This window comes from Egretta garzetta, unplaced genomic scaffold (genome assembly GCF_000687185.1).
Source record: "Egretta garzetta isolate BGI_Z169 unplaced genomic scaffold, ASM68718v1 scaffold81, whole genome shotgun sequence".
Lineage (NCBI taxonomy): Eukaryota > Metazoa > Chordata > Aves > Pelecaniformes > Ardeidae > Egretta > Egretta garzetta.
This window is the reverse complement of record NW_009258671.1, coordinates 933043-950930: the sequence shown is the minus strand read 5'-3', so window position 1 is coordinate 950930 and position 17888 is coordinate 933043. Positions and strand designations below refer to the sequence as shown.

General features: G+C 39.6%; 1 protein-coding gene across 1 annotated transcript in view; it reads left to right on the top strand.

The window, feature by feature from the left end:
• Positions 1 to 9582, top strand: part of LMO3 (LIM domain only 3) — a 48927-nt gene extending 39345 nt beyond the window's left edge. Inside the window, exons 2-3 of the mRNA XM_035888543.1 lie at positions 298 to 423; positions 9477 to 9582. Of these exons, the coding sequence (XP_035744436.1) occupies positions 298 to 423; positions 9477 to 9582 (232 nt within the window). The remainder of the gene's footprint in view (positions 1 to 297; positions 424 to 9476) is intronic.
• Positions 9583 to 17888: the final 8306 nt, after the last annotated feature.

The window sequence follows — 17888 nt, the reverse complement described above, 5'->3', positions numbered from 1 at the left end:
TATCAGGAAAGGTCAGTATAACCTGCAGAAAAAAATAACATCACAATAGGTGCAATATTAGTCTGTCACTGCTTCATAAAGCTCTCTCCGGCAAAAAGGACTATGCCTTTGTGTTGTAAATTGGGCAGACTTGTACCACTGAAGACCAGCCTTTCCAAAGGGAGGTGCGCTGGGAAGTCAGTCAAAGGCCAGGCAACTGCTGGGGGAAAAAAAAAAAAAAAAGATAAAAAAAAAGAAAGTGTGGTTTTTCTTTTCAGTTAAGCGTCTTCAGGAATATATTTCTTTCTGTATCTCCAGGTTATTTGGCGTTACAGGAAACTGCGCTGCCTGCAGTAAGCTCATACCTGCTTTTGAGATGGTGATGAGAGCAAAGGACAATGTTTATCACCTGGACTGTTTTGCATGTCAACTTTGTAATCAGAGGTAAGAGATTTCTTGGGTCTGTTCCATAAGCTAAAGTGCTAACTCGGCACCAGTGTGGGCATACATTCAAGTGAGGAGGAAACATCTACCAGTAGTGGAAACCCAAGATAGAGGGTAAGACCTGGATACTTTTCCTGGGACTGATACAGAACATCTTTCATGACCTTGACCAGAAAACTTTTTGTGCCTCAAATCCTGCATTGATAAACAAGAATAATGTTACTTCCTCTCCTTCAAAGGGCTGTCCATCAAGTTTAATTAATTGATATTTGGAAAGGACTTTGAGATCTTTTTCTGCAGAAGAGCATAGCCAGTACCATTTGTCATTATTACATTAATTTCCCTTTAATTCTTCAATTTTATCACATGTTTCTTTTAGAGTACATGTTGTTTCTTCCCGTTGCCAGAACTGTAATCATTTAAATTTAAAAGACGCCGTTCCCACCATTTTCTCTGTAGCAGCATTGGACTTCTTACGCCATATTTTTATTTCCATATCCTAACAGTAGGTTGTAAAAATCCCAAGAATCCAAACCTGACACTTTGTTCTGAAGCGTCACCCATATGGTACAGAACGAGTGTCAAAAATGGTAAAATTTTGTAACAACTGAATTTTTCGGAGGCGAATACTTCCAAACTTACAGCAACTATGTTCAGAGGGGTGGCAAAATCCTGTCTGAGTTTTCACCAAGAGCTCTATTTCTGACTCCACGAGAGCTGCTAGCAGCTTTGACTTCTATGAGGTCTAGAAAATGAGATAACCAATTATGTCCACCCCTTAATGTACCTATTATGTTTTTTCAGTCATTACATGACCCTATTTAGGGTTCTATAGCGTTCATATTTTTTTTCGTTTTCAGGTGGGAAGAAACACACGGGATGTACATTTCTAGGGAAGTAACAAAAAATTAGGAAGATAATAGTCTAACATGCCAAAGTTAGACACAGCTCTAAATAAGCTTTGCTAACTCACCTTGTCCTGCAGTGTATTATTTTGTAACACTGTAGTCATTTAAAAATCAAACCTCCCTAAAGAACCATAAAATGTACAGCTGCTAATAAGTGTAGCACACTACAATTACGCTCTTTAAAAAAAGCCAAATTGACCTTTTTCATCATGTTGCATGGGAAATTAAAATACCAGGCAAGTAATAACCACTGCTTAAACTATATAATAATGCAAGGTAATTATAGGTTCTAATGCTATTTAAAGTCCTATATCAATTTTGTCTTGCCACAGAACTAAGAGGCTGCGTTCTGAGTAAGGCAGGCAGAGCCTCCGGTGGCACCCACTTAAGTAAGACACACGCACACTCCTAGGCTTCGTTTCTTAAACCCTTCACATCCCTGTTTTTTTCAAGCCACGATTCTAGTATCATTATTAAAGTGCCTAATATATTTCTGTTGTTCGCTTCATTTATTACATGTCATAATGGGGCTGCATATCTTTAGTGTTGGTTATGCACAATTAGCACTTAGTTATTGTCTTGTCACTTCAGCCCATACAAGACAAACTTCTTTAATGTAAGAAGTCAGCTAATCTTCATCAGTCAAGCAAAGCAGACAATGTTTGTTACCCTGAGTGCAAAAGATTTTCATCATAGTTAGCACTCTTGGATCCGAGGAAGTGAACTTTCTTCTTTTTCCCCCTTAAAAGCGAAGCTGTTGTGATTATTCTTAATATTCCTCTTTTACCATTACAAGAATGAACTAATGTACAAGTTCACTTTGCAGCTAATAGACATCATACTACGCCCTAGGGCCACAGATCCCTCTGGAAAAGTGCTGTTAGGTGCTTCTGAAACAGAGCTTTCCTGGGATATTAAATAATTCTTAGCCTTGTCATTCCTGAGCCTTCAATCTAGTCTCTTACTTGATTTTTACTTTGCATGTAGTTTGGGCAAAAGGTTGCTGAAATAGTCTTACAGGAGTCTTAGGCTGGGAACAAAAGAATTGATTTACCTGAAATACAGTCTAGTTCCTCTAGTCAAAACAGGGAGCAGTTCCAGAAGTTTCAAAGAATTTCAGAAATTCTCAAAAGTGGCCCTAATCCTGGTTATATTGCAATAGCTCTCATGGAGCCTAATAAAACAGCCTGTAGGGTACCTTTTTTGCTCACAATTTGGGGCTAGTGGTGCTCTGAAGAACTAATTTTGTTGTTTTTTATAATAAATCCTATTTCACAGAAGCTCCGACTTAGCTCTAATGTGCTTCTTATGGCAAAGCATCCCACTGACTACATTCTCTCATTAATAAATAGCTTTAAATCTTTTGTTTTTCATTACTTATATAACAATAAAAGATAGAAATGCTAGACACCTGACCCATCACCAGTTTTGGAGGTTTTTATGAAACCTCTCTTTCTTTTCTTTTAAACTGAATAATCTTGTCAGTCACCATGCCATTAATAATTTCTGTTGCCCTTCTCAGGATCCTTTTTTTTTTCCTTTGGTTAAGCTAATCAAAACCGAACAGCAGATTCCAAGTGAGGATAAGTTTATACGGTAGCAGTTTAACTTTCTTTCTTTATTCCATGCTGTCCCTTTGTATATAAAATAATGTTCTTCAGTTTTTTAGGTCGGCTCTTCCCTTTCACTCCAGCCACCATCTGTAATGTGGTATTTATTTATTGAAGAGAATATTTTTATTTACAAAGGCATCAGAGATATGCAGAAATCACCAATGCAGGTAGAGAGGCTCACCAGCTATTGCAAGACATACATGTTTGACCTTATTCCCCACCTTCACATTCTCTTCCCCCTTGAAATTTTAAATCCTTTGGTTCATTCTTTATACTGATACAAGCACAACATAGCTGGAGTGCTACCAGGAAGTATATAATGCTCTCTGTTCAGTTCCATATTTCAAATTTTTAGTTACCATCTACCATTTAGGCTTTTTCCTAGCAAAATATATGTACCAGTCATGAGTAGACTAAAATGTTTCTTCAGTTTGCAATACTTTGCCTTTGCCAACACTGAATTTCTTCTGAAGTTTTGTGCCTGGTTACACCTTCCAATACCTTCTGCTTTCCAGGCTAGCTAATAATTATATTGACTTCGCACCGATCCTTGGGGCAGCCCGTTCTTTGGGCTTGCTACTGCATGGCCCTCATATTCCTGCCCTTTCAACAGTTGATCCTGGCCCAGGCAAGAGGGGCCTGCCTGCTTTTCCCTAGTGCTTTTTGTGAAAGATTCGGTGATTTTTCTGCTTTTATGTACAGCTTCACTGCTTGCTTTGTTATTTTTGAGTATCTGTAACTCCCCATCCAGCTCAAGTCTCAGTGTGAATGCTAGTTAGACCCCCTTGATTTCAGGGGACTTTTGTTCAGGCCATAAACTCCCATCTCTGAACTAACTCATAATGTACCTGTCCCCTTTTATTGGCCTTCTGAAGGCTAGATTTTCGGAGTCAGAAGAAAAACACATTGTCTCACATACTGTATTCTAAGAAGACAGACTGCAGACAGGACTGTAGACACAGACAGGACTGAAAGAGATCTCCTGAGCCACGGAGCGGAGTCCCCTCGTGTCCAAACTGCTCTGTCTCATATTTTCCCTTTCATAAAGCTATTCAGCTCTAGGATCTAATTGCTCCATCCAGCCACTTTTTGACATATTTTCCCCATTTTTTCTTGATACTGATGCTTAAAGCTGTAGGGATTTTGTGAAAATTAAGCTGTGCTCCTAGCCTAAAGGTTTTAGCATTCCCTTATCTTTCATGTCTCTGTCCAGCTTACTCCTAATTTGAAGTTTTTCCATCTCCTAAATACCCGCAGAGCTTAGTGACAGTCATCTTAATGGTGTGAGTGCTCCCCTTTCTTCTCTGTAAACATATTAAACTTCTCCTCTGAAGCACTTCACCTCGCATTGGCAGTAGCCCCAATGTAGTTGATTTCTGCAGAAAATGTAAAGGGGAAAAAAAAAAAATGGAAACCACTGGAAAAATAAACTTGTAAACAGATACCGCCTTTCACACTTTGTCAGGTTGCGTGTGTGTGACTAGCAAAATGGAGTGGAAAATCTTGCGAGTGGGCTCAGCTGCATCTTTGCTTGACACTTTTGACTACAGCGATGATCTCAGTCTGCCTTCGGCTTTCCCACTTCCCGGAGTTTCAGTGTCCTTCCTTTCACTCTCTGTCGGCTGCTTTAGCAGCTTGTTCCATACTTGTGCGGTATTTTCTCTCTGAAGTCAGCTCGGGGTAGGGTTTAAAACCCCCATCTGCTATCACCGAGGGGTGTTTAAATCCACTGTTCTCTCCGAAACAGCCTTTATTTTAATGGGAACTGAGCTGAAAATGGTTACATGCTCATTCAAATCGCTGTCCTGAAGTAGCTGTAAACACTTACCTCCAGTATAAACTGGAAAATGCCCACACAGTGCTGCCTTTGTTCTCTGTCAAGCGGCAGGGGGAGGGAATGCAATGCCAGGGACACCCTTATTTCACACCAACATGAGGTTTTTGCATGAGTGGTCATTTTATCAATTCTGAAGACCCAAATACTGCTTTTTTTCATTGAGTGGCTCTAAATTTAGAATAAAAATTAATATATTTTCCATACCTGCTTTTAAAAAAATAGTAAATGAAAAGCACACCAAGTTGAGATTTGTCGTTGTAAGTTGAACTAGGATTCTGTGTGTATATATATGACATCGGACTGGTAAAAATGCGCAAATCCGGGCACAGCTCCCACTTCCCAGTCTTTGATAATAAACAGACATTTTGACAGAACCCTACAATTAGTAAACCATAGGTGTGGACTGATGAACTGTGATGTAAAAAAGTGGCTTTGCTCTCTTAGTGATGTATAGAGATTTACATTAATTTGAGTTATACTGGAAACTCAAAGGAGCTTTAAAAAAAAAGGGGAAAGGATGAAGTTACACCACTGAGTGCGCAAAGCAGAGTAGAAGGGTGTGGGTGGGGTAAGTCTGAGCTTTCTTTATCCTAGAGGAAATCAATTAAATGCTTCCAGATTTTGTTTTTGTAAAACAACGGAGATCTGACATTACCAGAGGAGGCACTGCACACACAGCCATCTTTGTTCACAGCAATATTTCTCTTGCTTACTTAAGAAGTCTTTGGTACTTTGACACACGTCCTGTACATCAAAAAAAAAAAAAAAAAAAAAAAGACAGCAGAGAGATTTCCTTAAATATCTGTTCTGAACAATGAAAGAGCTATTTCGCAAAATGGAAGTTTTATACTTCTCGTGATTAGTCTAGGCACACCTCCTTCCAAACAAGGTGACAACAGAGGTCATTTTGTAATATAAATGGCTTTCCTTTTGCCATTGTAAAACATGACAGGAGTTCTAGGATGTAGGTTAATTATAATGGTCATTCTACTAATGTCACAGTCGTGTCAAAAGTAGTATTATCAATTTATGGTGGTAAGTCCAATCTGGCATGTTAATGCAGCCTATTGTATATTTTCCCCCATTCTTCTTGCATGCCTATTAAATAAATTGGGTGAGGGTTTTAGGGAAGTCTGAAGACTACCATCTGCCTTCTAGAAGAGTAATAGTCTTGCCTCATTATATACTCCTAACACAGTGGCATCTCAATATGCTCCTTGACTCCATTTGATATATGTGCCCAAATTGTGCCCTGATTTACATCCTATGCCAATTCCATGAAAAAAAACACTTGCCGGAGGTGGAAGGCTAGGCTTGAATTTACCCTTCCATTTTAAAGCTGATGCGGGTTTAAACCCTGGAGTGTGCAAAACCAATCTGAAGTAGTTGCAAGATTTAGCTCTTTGACTTCAGATGAGGCTAAATCTGCTTTTGAGAGTCAAATAAGGTTGAAAGCCTGGATGGACAGAATTTGTCATATTTCAGCCATCTAATTGCCTGGTCCCATTGTACTTAGGAGCTAGCATGCCACCTCTAAATGTTTTTCACCTAGTGCCTACCTCTTGTCACCTAATGAGTGCATAATTCACACATTTAATACCCAGGGGCACATGCAAGCCTCACCGTCAGTCTTTGCCAATGTGTTTTGGTCGCTGAGCTTGCTCAGTACAAAAACAGTTGCAGAATTCGGACCGTAAGTATCGCAGGTAACAGGTTTCCCCCAAGGCACAGAGGGTCACCCCCCAGCGTGCAAGCACAGCCCCAGATGAACCCAGAGGGTGTCTTACCAGGCAGGCAGACAGACCCCCACCCCACAGGTTATCACACAGCCAAGCGTGTCGAGACAGGCCACTGGCAGCCTCTCCGCAAGACAGCTGTACACTTGGAAGGTAAATGATTTGTGGAACTGTGTATGTTTAAAGCCACTCATGCATAAAGCTGTCAAATGCCATGTAGACATAGGTAGAGCATTTCTGGCTCGACATATTAACATAGCAAAAGCAAAAGGCATTGACACTTTTTATTGGGAAAGGCATCCTGACTCCCTCGTGTAGCTGGTGTAGTTTAATTCAAACTGTGGCACTTCTCTGAGGGCTGAGAAAGAAAATCCTCCAGCCAGGATTTTGATGCAAGCGCTATTGCAAGAAGTCATATGTGAAAGTACTGCCATGCATGTGAATTGCACTTCAGCAGCGTGTTTTTCATTTACTAAACATTTTAAACAAATTAGCCTGCAAAGTTATGTAGTACACTGGAACACAAAGGAATACGTAGCTGAATAACATTCCCAGTTCATAGTTAGAGCTTTCTGCTGGGCGAGCAGAGGTGGTTGTGTTTCCCACTGGTGCCTGACCCGTGGGGAGAGCCTCCCTCCTGCACAATAACCCCCCGATGTGCTGGGCTCTGCTACCCAGACGTCTCCCACCCAGTCCCCATCCGTAATCCTTGGGCTAACTGTGGTGGAGGGACTGATTGGCCACAATACCTGACTTCCCCTGCTTTAGTCCGCATTAATCCCTATGTTCCTTGTAGAGAAACTAAGGACTTTTTTTTTTTTTTGAAATCTGACTTCTTTGGGAAAAACACTTTTGCATATTAGCACTATTTAAGACTCCTTTACCTAAACTGGTAAGATGCACGCAGGATTTTTGACAGCACTGTTGTCAATGGACAAAAATACGAAGGCTGGAAATTAGAGAAACTGCCAAAGAACTTGTTTGCTTCAAGAATTCTGCATTTCAACACAGCTACTCAAAATACTTCTCTGTTGTTAGTAGCCTGATATACCAGGACTGGGGTGGGAAGGATAGCAGGAACCTGTAAATTCTATAAGAGTCTTGACCATAAGTAAGTTAAAGATTTCGGGATCATTCCATAATCTCCATTTTCAATCATCATCATCAGCAGGCAGTAATCCTCCAGAAAAAAAAAGTCCACAAATAAACAAACCAATTTTCCTTTAAGAGCAGAGCTAATTCTTTTCAATCCACTTTTTTATTACACTATTTTCCCTCTATCTATTTAGCTAGCATAAGGATAAATTTCCAGAGCTACCCAGTTGGAAAATAAATGGGTTCACTCTTTGTCTAGCATTCCAATCTTCACAAATGTAAATCAGTCCAACTGCTACTCATTTAAACCTCCAACTTCACAAAACATTAAAGGACTGCTTTCAATACACAATTTAATCTGTGACAATTCACCAAGATTTCTGCTTGAACATCATTACAAATTGACTATCTGATAAAGAGAGACCACTATCAGAGGTCGGACGGGTCAACCTGTGTCATTTACGTAGTTTTACCGGGTCAACTGCAGCAGGCACCACTATTTGAAGGTTAAATTGTTACAATTAAACACATATACAGCTATTCCCATAGCTACTCTGTTGTTAAATCTACCGTAAACAACACAAGCATTTATATCTGACCCTAATTGTGTCCAAGATGTCACCATTTGGAAATTATACAAAAAAGGACATTATAATCCGTTACACATTAAACAATACTTTATGTAGTGAGATCCATAATTAGCTGGTAGAAACTGGTTTCATTTATTCACATCAGTGTTAAGGGGTTCATTTAGGTTACTTTCTTTCATTTTAATTGGAATAATGTGAGCAGTGCCTCCCAATATATTTTATAGCTGGAGAGTTCACTATAAACAAAGGCACGTAACCCTGCCAAGGCAGTCACTAGGGAAACTCTTTCTCTATGCATTGGCCCTATTCATTTGCTCCCTAAGTATCTTCAAGAAGATTGGCTTTGTGGGGGGGAAGGGTTGAGGGGGGGTGTCAGTGAAGAGCCTTCTTATATTCAAGCATACTGCTTAGCTGGGAAATCCCACTTTACTCGGAGTTCGAAGCCAGCCAGCCAGAAGCCTTAACGTTACGTGATTTTCCTACTCATCAGAGAAAATCAAATGAAATATCTCAGCAGCGTTTTGTAGCAATCAGATCATTCTGATGCACGTAATAGTGTAACAAGGTAGGTATATGGATACCACGCGCGAGAGAGAGTAGTTAGCTGAGTAACTAAATTTATAATCAACTCCTACAGGGGAAAAACAAAAAAAAAGGTTTTCTCTGCATACCTGCCTGCGTGTCTCCAGTTCGCACCACAATATATGTAAAGTTGTGTGTACGCTAGACAAGATTCTCAGAGCTACCGGTTTAAATAAATTCTAGTAAAATATCAAACTGGAATATAACAAGAAATCCTTACTGGTACGCCTGGCCCAGACAAATGTATCGTATCACAGATGAGCTTTCTACTGGGCATGATCACTTTCTTTTCCTCCTGATTTGCGTGAAAGCAGGACGTTTGCTTTTCACTCAACTCAGTAGCCTGCGATATTTATTCTGTTTTATCCATGCGCTAGTGACCTGATCCAAGACTCCCCACAGTCTTCGGTGGGCTTTGGACGAAGTCTTTGGCTGGGGAAGCGAAAGCGCATGAGCTCACCAGGTTTTGTTGAAAGCACAGGATTAATTCAGAGCGATTCCTCTGCTGGGCTTTCACATACAGGCGTACGTGCCTGCGTGCGCTGCGACAGGCAGCAGAGGTGCGAGCCGTGCGGTCAGCACAACAAAATTGTGATCACTTGTTGTACATTCCTTACGCGTAAGATCACATCACGTCATTCATCCTGAAACTACCTTTTTTTCTTTTTTTTCCTTTGCTGTTGTAATTTCAGATTTTGCGTTGGAGACAAATTTTTCCTGAAGAACAACATGATTCTGTGCCAGACAGACTATGAGGAGGGTTTAATGAAAGAAGGTTATGCACCCCAGGTTCGCTGATCTGATGCCACATCATTAAGAATACAAAGCACTATGTTCTTTTATCTTTTTTGCTCAACGTGTATATAAGAAATGACACAGGAACCTACTGAATAGCATAGATATAGGGAGACAGAATGGTTGCGTGAAATAAAAGGCGGACTGCATCTGTATGTAGTGAAAATTGCTCCAGTTCAGAGTTGAATGTTAATTAAAAAGGTACTGTACATACAGCTGGATTCTTTTTGCTTGCTCTTGGGGTTTTTTGGTTTGTTTGGGTTTTTTGTTTCTTTTTGTGTCATTTGGCATGAGATGTTTATTTTGGACTATTGTATATAAAGTATTGTAATATTTGAAGCACAAATGTAATACAGTTTTATTGTGTTACCATTTGTGTTCCTGTTTGCTTCTTTGTATTGTTGCATTTAGTACAATCAGTGTCTAAACTTACTGTATATTTATGCTTTCTGTATCTACCAGCTATTTTAAATGAGCTGTATCTTTCTAGTAAAAAGCATTAAAGAGCAAATCCCAACAATTATGCTACACTTAGAGCTTAAGAATACTGTTTACATTAAAACTATTTAGAAAACTAGTAACTCTAGCAGCACCTGCTGCTAATGATGCTATGGTTAAGGGTCTATCAGCACTTCTGTTATAAGCCTCTATTTTTCAGGGGTTAAGCATCTGCTGTTTAATTGCATAGATTTTCCTCAAAGAGCACTTTTATTTTACTACAAAATTTTGAAAAACAAATCTGACCGGTTTGGGATATATTGTAAAAGGTGCAAAAGTTAATGATTTTGGGTGCTGCTTTTGTGCCCCTTAGGCATTCAAAATGCCTGGATTTGATTTTTAATTTAGCTGGAAATTAAGCCCTAATGCAAACCAGTGCCTCTGGGTATCTTATTTTATATATATATATAAAAAATATATATATTATTTTTCTGAAATCGCTTAATTTGGGGAAGGGGAGGAAAGGGAGAGGACTTCTGTTTATATACATTTTAAAAAATTCTTAAAATTGGAGGAGTCTCTTTCTCTCTCTCTCTTTCCTTTTTCTTCTTTTTTTTTTTTTAATCAGGGCTTAACCCTAAAGTTTTCTGGGTCTGTGTCCTCAACAAACCCTGGAAAAAAGTGAAAGTAGAAGGCACTGTAAACAGCCCCCTCTGAGGGTCTATTTACATGAAGGAAATGACCCCAAGCTGACACTAGGAGAGTGACTGGTTACTAATTACCCACCTCAGTGAATGCTGAAGGTAATTTAAATGCTGATGTGGATGGGACAAAACTTTGAAATGCCAATACAGAAAGCGAGAGCTACCGCACTGGACTGCACAGGTACTTTGCTGTCTATGCCAGCTTCCTACAGGTTTGTCCCATCAATGCCGGCAATTAAAATCCTTTTGACAGAGGTGGAGTCACTGCTGACAGCTACTGTTGGCAATCAGTCCATTTTCTAGGAGAGGTGGACCTCTGTTTTTAAAGCCATGAAGCTATTGCATCAGCAGGGTGTCCCTAAGTGCTCATGCCCCTGACAGAGCTTACAGGTGTTTGGCAAAGGAAAGCAGGATGAATGTTTAAAAAGTTGTTAAATGCATATTTAATTCTTTTCTCTTTGCCGCTGTAATCTAGCTCACCAGGAAAACAGCCTGCATTTAAAAAAGAAAATATTAAGGAAAAAAAAAAAAAAAAAAAGAAAGACAAGAAACCCACTATACCCTATGTTGCTATGAAGCTGAGTTCTTGTTTTTATTTAGACTAAGAACCCTCATCTCTGCTCAAGTTGAGTGCTGTCCTTCCCTGCTCGTCCTGTCCTGTCCCAACATGTTTTTCCTGGGCATGGGGAAAGCAACTTTGTAATGCAGTGAGGTAATTCCTCTAGAGTATGGTTTGGAGTACGCTGCGCAGTGGCTTGACTTAGAAATGGATATTTAGTTCTAATGACTATTGTTACAGTGTGGTTTTGTTTCTGGCTGTGAACCCGTTTAAAAATAAGCATGGCTCACAAAACTTGACTTCAACAAGGACCAGTAAGAAATGCAATGACTCCTCAGGCTGTTCTTGCTAAATGGAAGAAATAGCTCCACATAGTTTTTAAAATGAAATTTAGCCCTATTTTGTGGACTATCCTCCTTCCTAACCTTGCACACAAGTCTCTCTTCCGCTCCCTTCCACAGTCCCTTAATGTCTTTGGGATGACGAAGCAGTTGATGTCAGAGGTACTATTAGGCTCTTCCAGATCTACTTCAAGCGCAATAAACAAGTTGTCCTTTCCATGAAGGTGAGGATGGCCAGAAAGGGAAGAATCATATCCTCTGATTTTGATTCCAATTTCAATTTTCTCCTCCAGCCTCTGTTGTGTCTTTCATTTAGAAGCCAGAAAGATCTCTCTTCTGCTTTCCACGATAGACTACAGACTGGATAGACGTCCCTGGTTCAGAAATAGGGCTGGGGAACAGGAAAGAAGGGACCTTGGTTCTGTCTTTGACTTGCTGTAAGATTGGGCAAGTCACTCAACTTCTCTGTGCCTCAGCTGCCCCAGTCTGCCGAATGGGGCTAATGCATACACTGCTTTTGTAAAGCATTTTTGGCGCTTCAGACAAACAAGAGCTATGCATGCAAATGTTACTAGTAGCATTAGGACATTCTGGGCGAAGCAGAGCATTCGCATATGCAGTAGGTAACCACAGATCTGAGGTAGGAGAGCACCAAAAACCAACTAAGCCTGTGGAAGGCTTTGTTGGGGATGAAGGCAGCCACACACTACTAGCGCTGTAAATGCTAAAGCGCTCTCTCGTTGCCACAAAGCCTCACTGCTCAGCTCTCTATGGGGTAAACGAAGAGAGCGGAATAGGGAAAAAGTGGCGTATTGTTACATGCCATGTTAGTCATATGTGCATGTGGGTGTTTTGGGAGGTATGCTCAAAATGGGGAAGCGGAGGGTGGTCTTGCAATGGAGAAAAAAATAGTCTTACCATTCTAACCACCTTAATTGATGTAAGGATAAAGAAATGTTGATATGCTTGTTTGAAGTGCTGCAATGGTATGGCATTGCTTTGAGCACTTTAAGCTCAGATATCTTACTCACATATACATCTAGAATTTGTGTGTAGAGGATACAGTGTAAACTTCGATTTGACAGAGGTCAAAGATCGATTACACATATTCTGGTATTTCAAACTTCCATTTAGCCTGGCTGTTAAAACAATAACTGGGAGTTGAAATATTTAATGGGAACATTTACAAGTCCAATAACGTATAATATCATAAGACAATATTGAAGAGAGATTATCTGCCAGGCCGCTTCATTGATCTTCTTGACAGCGGCCTAGACCATTCCTTTGGGTTGCTTTTCGTTATCTACCTTAGGTTTCCTTCTCCATCACTGTGTGTGTCAACGTGCTCTGTCTGCGTACAGCAAAATGTTCTGCTAGTGACCATTGCTCAGCGTGTGCTCCTTTGCCAGGCAGGAATGATTCCACCTGTATCTCCTATCTCTAGGGTATTTTATCTCTATCTGTACAAATCTCTAAGTTTAGCCAGACAAAACTAACAATAATTTCTAAAAAAAATCTATTATTCTTGGGTTGCTGTTTTTTAAGCTACATGGAAAAGTACAAATGATCAAACCTTGATTTTCAACTGCAGAAAGCTCCTCTGCCAACCATAACCTGCTGTGTCTGTTATCTGCCACGACTGGTGATGAATCAAGACAGCCTGGATGCTGCAGAAGCAGTGACCAGGGCTAAAAGTTGATCTGTTTCATAATTGTATTTTTATCTTGCTTAACATATTTTCTGGGTTGTTCTTTTGAAGCACACCTTCTTGCCTCTTCCTACCCTCCCCAAATGCTCAAATTTATGCTCATGTAATATAAATAAAGAAAAATCATCCAGCAACCCCTCACATGTTCCTAATTGCCTACATATAAAATGACTTGAGGAAAATAGATTGAGAAGTGGTCAGTGAGAAGGGAGACTGTGGGGAAAAGAAACAAACAAACAGGGACTGTGGCAAGGTTTCGCCTGTACAGACAAAGTACTTTAAAGGCTTTTTTCAACGTAATATACAGCAGCTTCTTATAATTTTCTCAGCGGTAGGTAGTTTACAGTCATCTGTACCTAGAACAAATCTTGTCAAAAATGAAGGTCTGTAGTGATTGCTGGGTATAATTTTATACATTTAGCTGATTCTTCTGAAAGCTTCCACTGTGCTGCTGTTGTCAGACTAAATTATCAATTTAGCCATTTGTTGTTTAATGAATAAAAAACTCCTATGGCATTGGAGATGTTGTGGTTTCAATAAAGCAAAAGCTTTAACAACTCAAACTACAGAAAGCAAAGTGTGTACTGTATATAAGAACAGTGTTTTTATTCTTTTAAATACCACTTTAGATAAAAAAAGCCAATTACGTATTCACTTAATACATTTCTCCTACTTCAGTCCAATGATGCAGACCAAACCTGTTTACTGTTCACTTCAGTACCTTGCAAAAGGAAACCAAAATACAATATGTGCAAGGTAATAGGCCATTAGCACAAACATGCTCCCAGTAAAAATCTTTTGTGTAGGCACCCTTTCTAGAAGCTGCCAATTGTGGGTGATAGAAGTATTATAAAGGAAGTGATTTTAATACTATTTAAGGCATTAAAAGCTGCAGAGAATCTGTTTAAAGCCTTAAAGTAAGGGTTGCATGTATCTAATACCTTTTAAAATGCCCTTCTGCTGATTTATATTCATCCTGAACCCGCTAATAATGAGTATACATAAGCAAATACCATCTTCCACCTATTCAGCATGTCATTGGTATGAAAGCCCCAGAAAATATCTCACGTAATCAGTGTGTTCAGAGAGTTATCTAGCACAAATTACTCATTAACTCAATAGCACATAATAAAAAAGAACATCAATTAATTAATGAGTCACCCTCAGATCACTTTGATTACAACACAGCTCTGTTGAAACAGCAGTTATAAATGGAGCTGCCTCTCTTTATTCATTGTTTGCAATTGGCCCATTATTTTGCAGAGACCAGTGTCATATTTAACACATGCCTGCAGGTAATTGTGTGATTAGTTTCATAAATGAAGATGCAGAGGGGGGAACGCGGAGCGTCTTGCTCTGCAGTCAAGTCGGAAGACGCAGGAATCCACCGTCCCTCCTGCAACCTGCCGTGCCAGCAGACCTCTGCAGCACCCACAAGGCCAGCCTGCCTCCGGGCTGCAAGGTCCCAGTGGCAGGACAACACTCAGAACTAGCCGTACTGACCTCTACTTTTACCTAAAGACCTCAAAGCCCTGGGCAAACACCTTTGACTTAGGCCTCCCCAATGGGCCACATTGCTGGTGTTTCACGGAGAAGAATACAGAGGCAGAGAGATTAAGTGGGCTGCTCGAGATTGTGCAGCAAGTCTGCATTCCTCAGACCCCACTATTAGCATGACCGGTAAGACCACACACAACCACCCCATCATGGGCCTTGCCAAGACAGGCTCCAGTGCTATGCTTGGAGCAACACATGCAAACTCCTCCTCGATGCTCAGGGATGGACCAAGGAGCAAGGAAGGCTGAACATCCAAAGCTTCATTGTGGTGAACGGTGTTTGGTGAATATGAGCTGGGGAGTTGAGTGAGGAGGGCTGGTTGGGTTTTTTAAAAAGTTTTTTAGAGGAATGATGAATAAAAACACAAAGTCACCACCTAAAGTTCCTAAACTATCTTGGTTAAATGCCATTCCAATAAGCTTATAGTGTAATTATAACAGTTCCCTTAGGTAAGTAAGAAACATCTGTTAGTAACACATAGCAGGTGTTAGCAATTACACATACTGATTTTTTTAAAGTGTTTTTAATTAAAAAGAATTCTGTTTTCTGAAAAGGAAAGCACGCTAAGTCCAAACAAGCTTTTGTTTGTGTGGCTCTAGATCATGTAATATGCAAAACGATAAAGGTAAAATCAACTTAAATTAGCAAGGGTTTGCACATTTGACTCCAGATTATTGCAATCAAAACCAAATTGGGATTCACTGCATTATTGTAAAGCACATAACATTAGTATTCTAAGCAAAGTCTCATCTAATGTATGAAATCCATACAGTTCATGTAATCACTGAACACATCAAAGTAGAGCATTTGAACCCAGGAAGATTGCTATAGTTAAGCAAAATATGATAGGTATTGTAAGAAAGGAGCAAATTGCAAGGAATTCTGTATAATAGTTTCTTCACATTCCCTTTGTCCCACTACTGGGAAACAGTTTCTAGATTATGTTAGAGCAAAATCAAACTACGTTGTCAAATTACTTTGAAAAACTAGCCAAGACCAATTTACATTTCGCAATGTGATATGCTGTGCCATTGAGAAATAACAAGAGCGAGCCACACTGGAAGGCCAACTATTTAGAGGTGGTTTTAATCCAAATTAAAAGATAATGAGATGACAAATTTGTTTCCCTGTCCTGACGCTATGTCTCCATAGATGCCAAGATGAGGATATCAGGCATATCAGGATTTAAATCTCACCATAAACTTTGATTTTTTTATATAAAATACAGAAGGAAACTAGATGGCAGGGAAAAGAGCAAGAGGCACCACCATTAGTACAATCTATGGATTTGTCTTTGTATCCAGCTGGGATCCAGGTTGTGCTTGTTTGTCATGTACAAGTCTGTGGTTCCTTTCACAAAAGCATCTCTAAACTCCAATGCAGAAATGTACTCTTTCTACCTACAGTCTACAGCAATATGAATGAGATTATTTTTCTTTACGTTCTTCCCAACAGTGTGGCTTTTATGAGGAGACACATATATAAAGTAATGGGTATAAAAAACCCTATCAGTAGACTGCTACACCTAAGAAAAAAATGCATACATATTTTGTTCATCTAACTGAATGCACGGATCTGGAAAGAAAATCAGATTTTTAACATTTTTCTGCGTTCAGGAAACTTGTTTTTTATCCTATGTTATCCCTAAGTATTTCAAAGCATCTTTATCTCTTCTTCAAAATACATAGCATTTGTTTAAGCCTTGCTTTATATCAAGTTCATTAAAACTTCTATCAGTTGCATCTAACCAATACATTGCTAGTATTGTAACCAGCTTTCTGCATGAATAGAATAAGAAAAAATAATACAGACCTTTTAACTCTTACATTAGTAAGAACTTTTAGGTACTTGCTACATAGCTTCATTAGCCATTCATTATTGCAGTATCATATCCAAGTATCCAAACCAGATGCCACATGGTTAACCAAACATATGAGCTGTGAACAATAATCATGTAGCAATAGCTATAAAAGTATTTTGATGTTTTTTTGTTGAAGTTGAAGCAGAGCAGTTCAGTACTCATTGTACAAAATGCCTTTCTGGAGTACAGTAGCCTTGTGACAATGAGTGCATATTAATTAAAAAAAAAAAAAAAAGATAAAGCCAGATAAATGCCTAGCAAATGTCTTTAATTTAGAATTACAGCCTCACATTTGTTCCTACAGTCTCTCAATCATCATGTAAGTGATAAAATATCACCACTCAGACTGTAGCAGTAAGGAAAATTTCTTCTTTGGCCTCTCATCCCAGTTTATTTTGGGAGGATTATGATAGACCTGTTCACTCTCTTCCCCTCAGAGTCTTAAAAAATGCAATCACCTTTGTTGTGTTCTGTGTGGCCAGCTGGAAGATCTACCTGGAGGTAAGGTTCCCAGGCTACGAAGCTCCAGTGGAGACAGGGATGTAAACTTGTGAAATGAGCAGGATACAAGGCATACATCTCTCTTCAAAGTCAAGCTTAGTACCATCTACTCTCTAAGGGCACATGTTAACCCTGGAGTCAGGTACCTGAAGGTCAGACATTGTGGTCTTAGCAGTGCACACCTGGATCCACCAGTCTGGACCTTATTCTCTTGTATCTTTCTGGCCATTTAGAAAATAGTGTTCAGGCCCTTGCTACACCTTCAAAGAGGTATGAAGACAAAGACATTAGTGATTTTGAGATGCTAAAATAATAGCGATAGAGAGGGCCACAAGTTAACTAAGCAGGACAGAGCATTGAAAACTTTCCAGAGACAGAGACTTTCCAGAGCATAGCAGGACTGTGACAAGGCAATGTGGTCCAAGTGATAGAAGACACCTCCTACATATTGCCTACTATCAGCTTAGACCTCCTGGCATATATTCTCCCATTTATCCAAAGTCCTTCTAACCTACAAGTTACTTGTACTTTAGTAGTATGATGTCATAGTGTCACGAGCTAGTGACATTTTCAACCACCTGAAAATCCCTTTAAACAATCTGCAAATTTCTGATGAACATCCCACACGTCCATACACCTT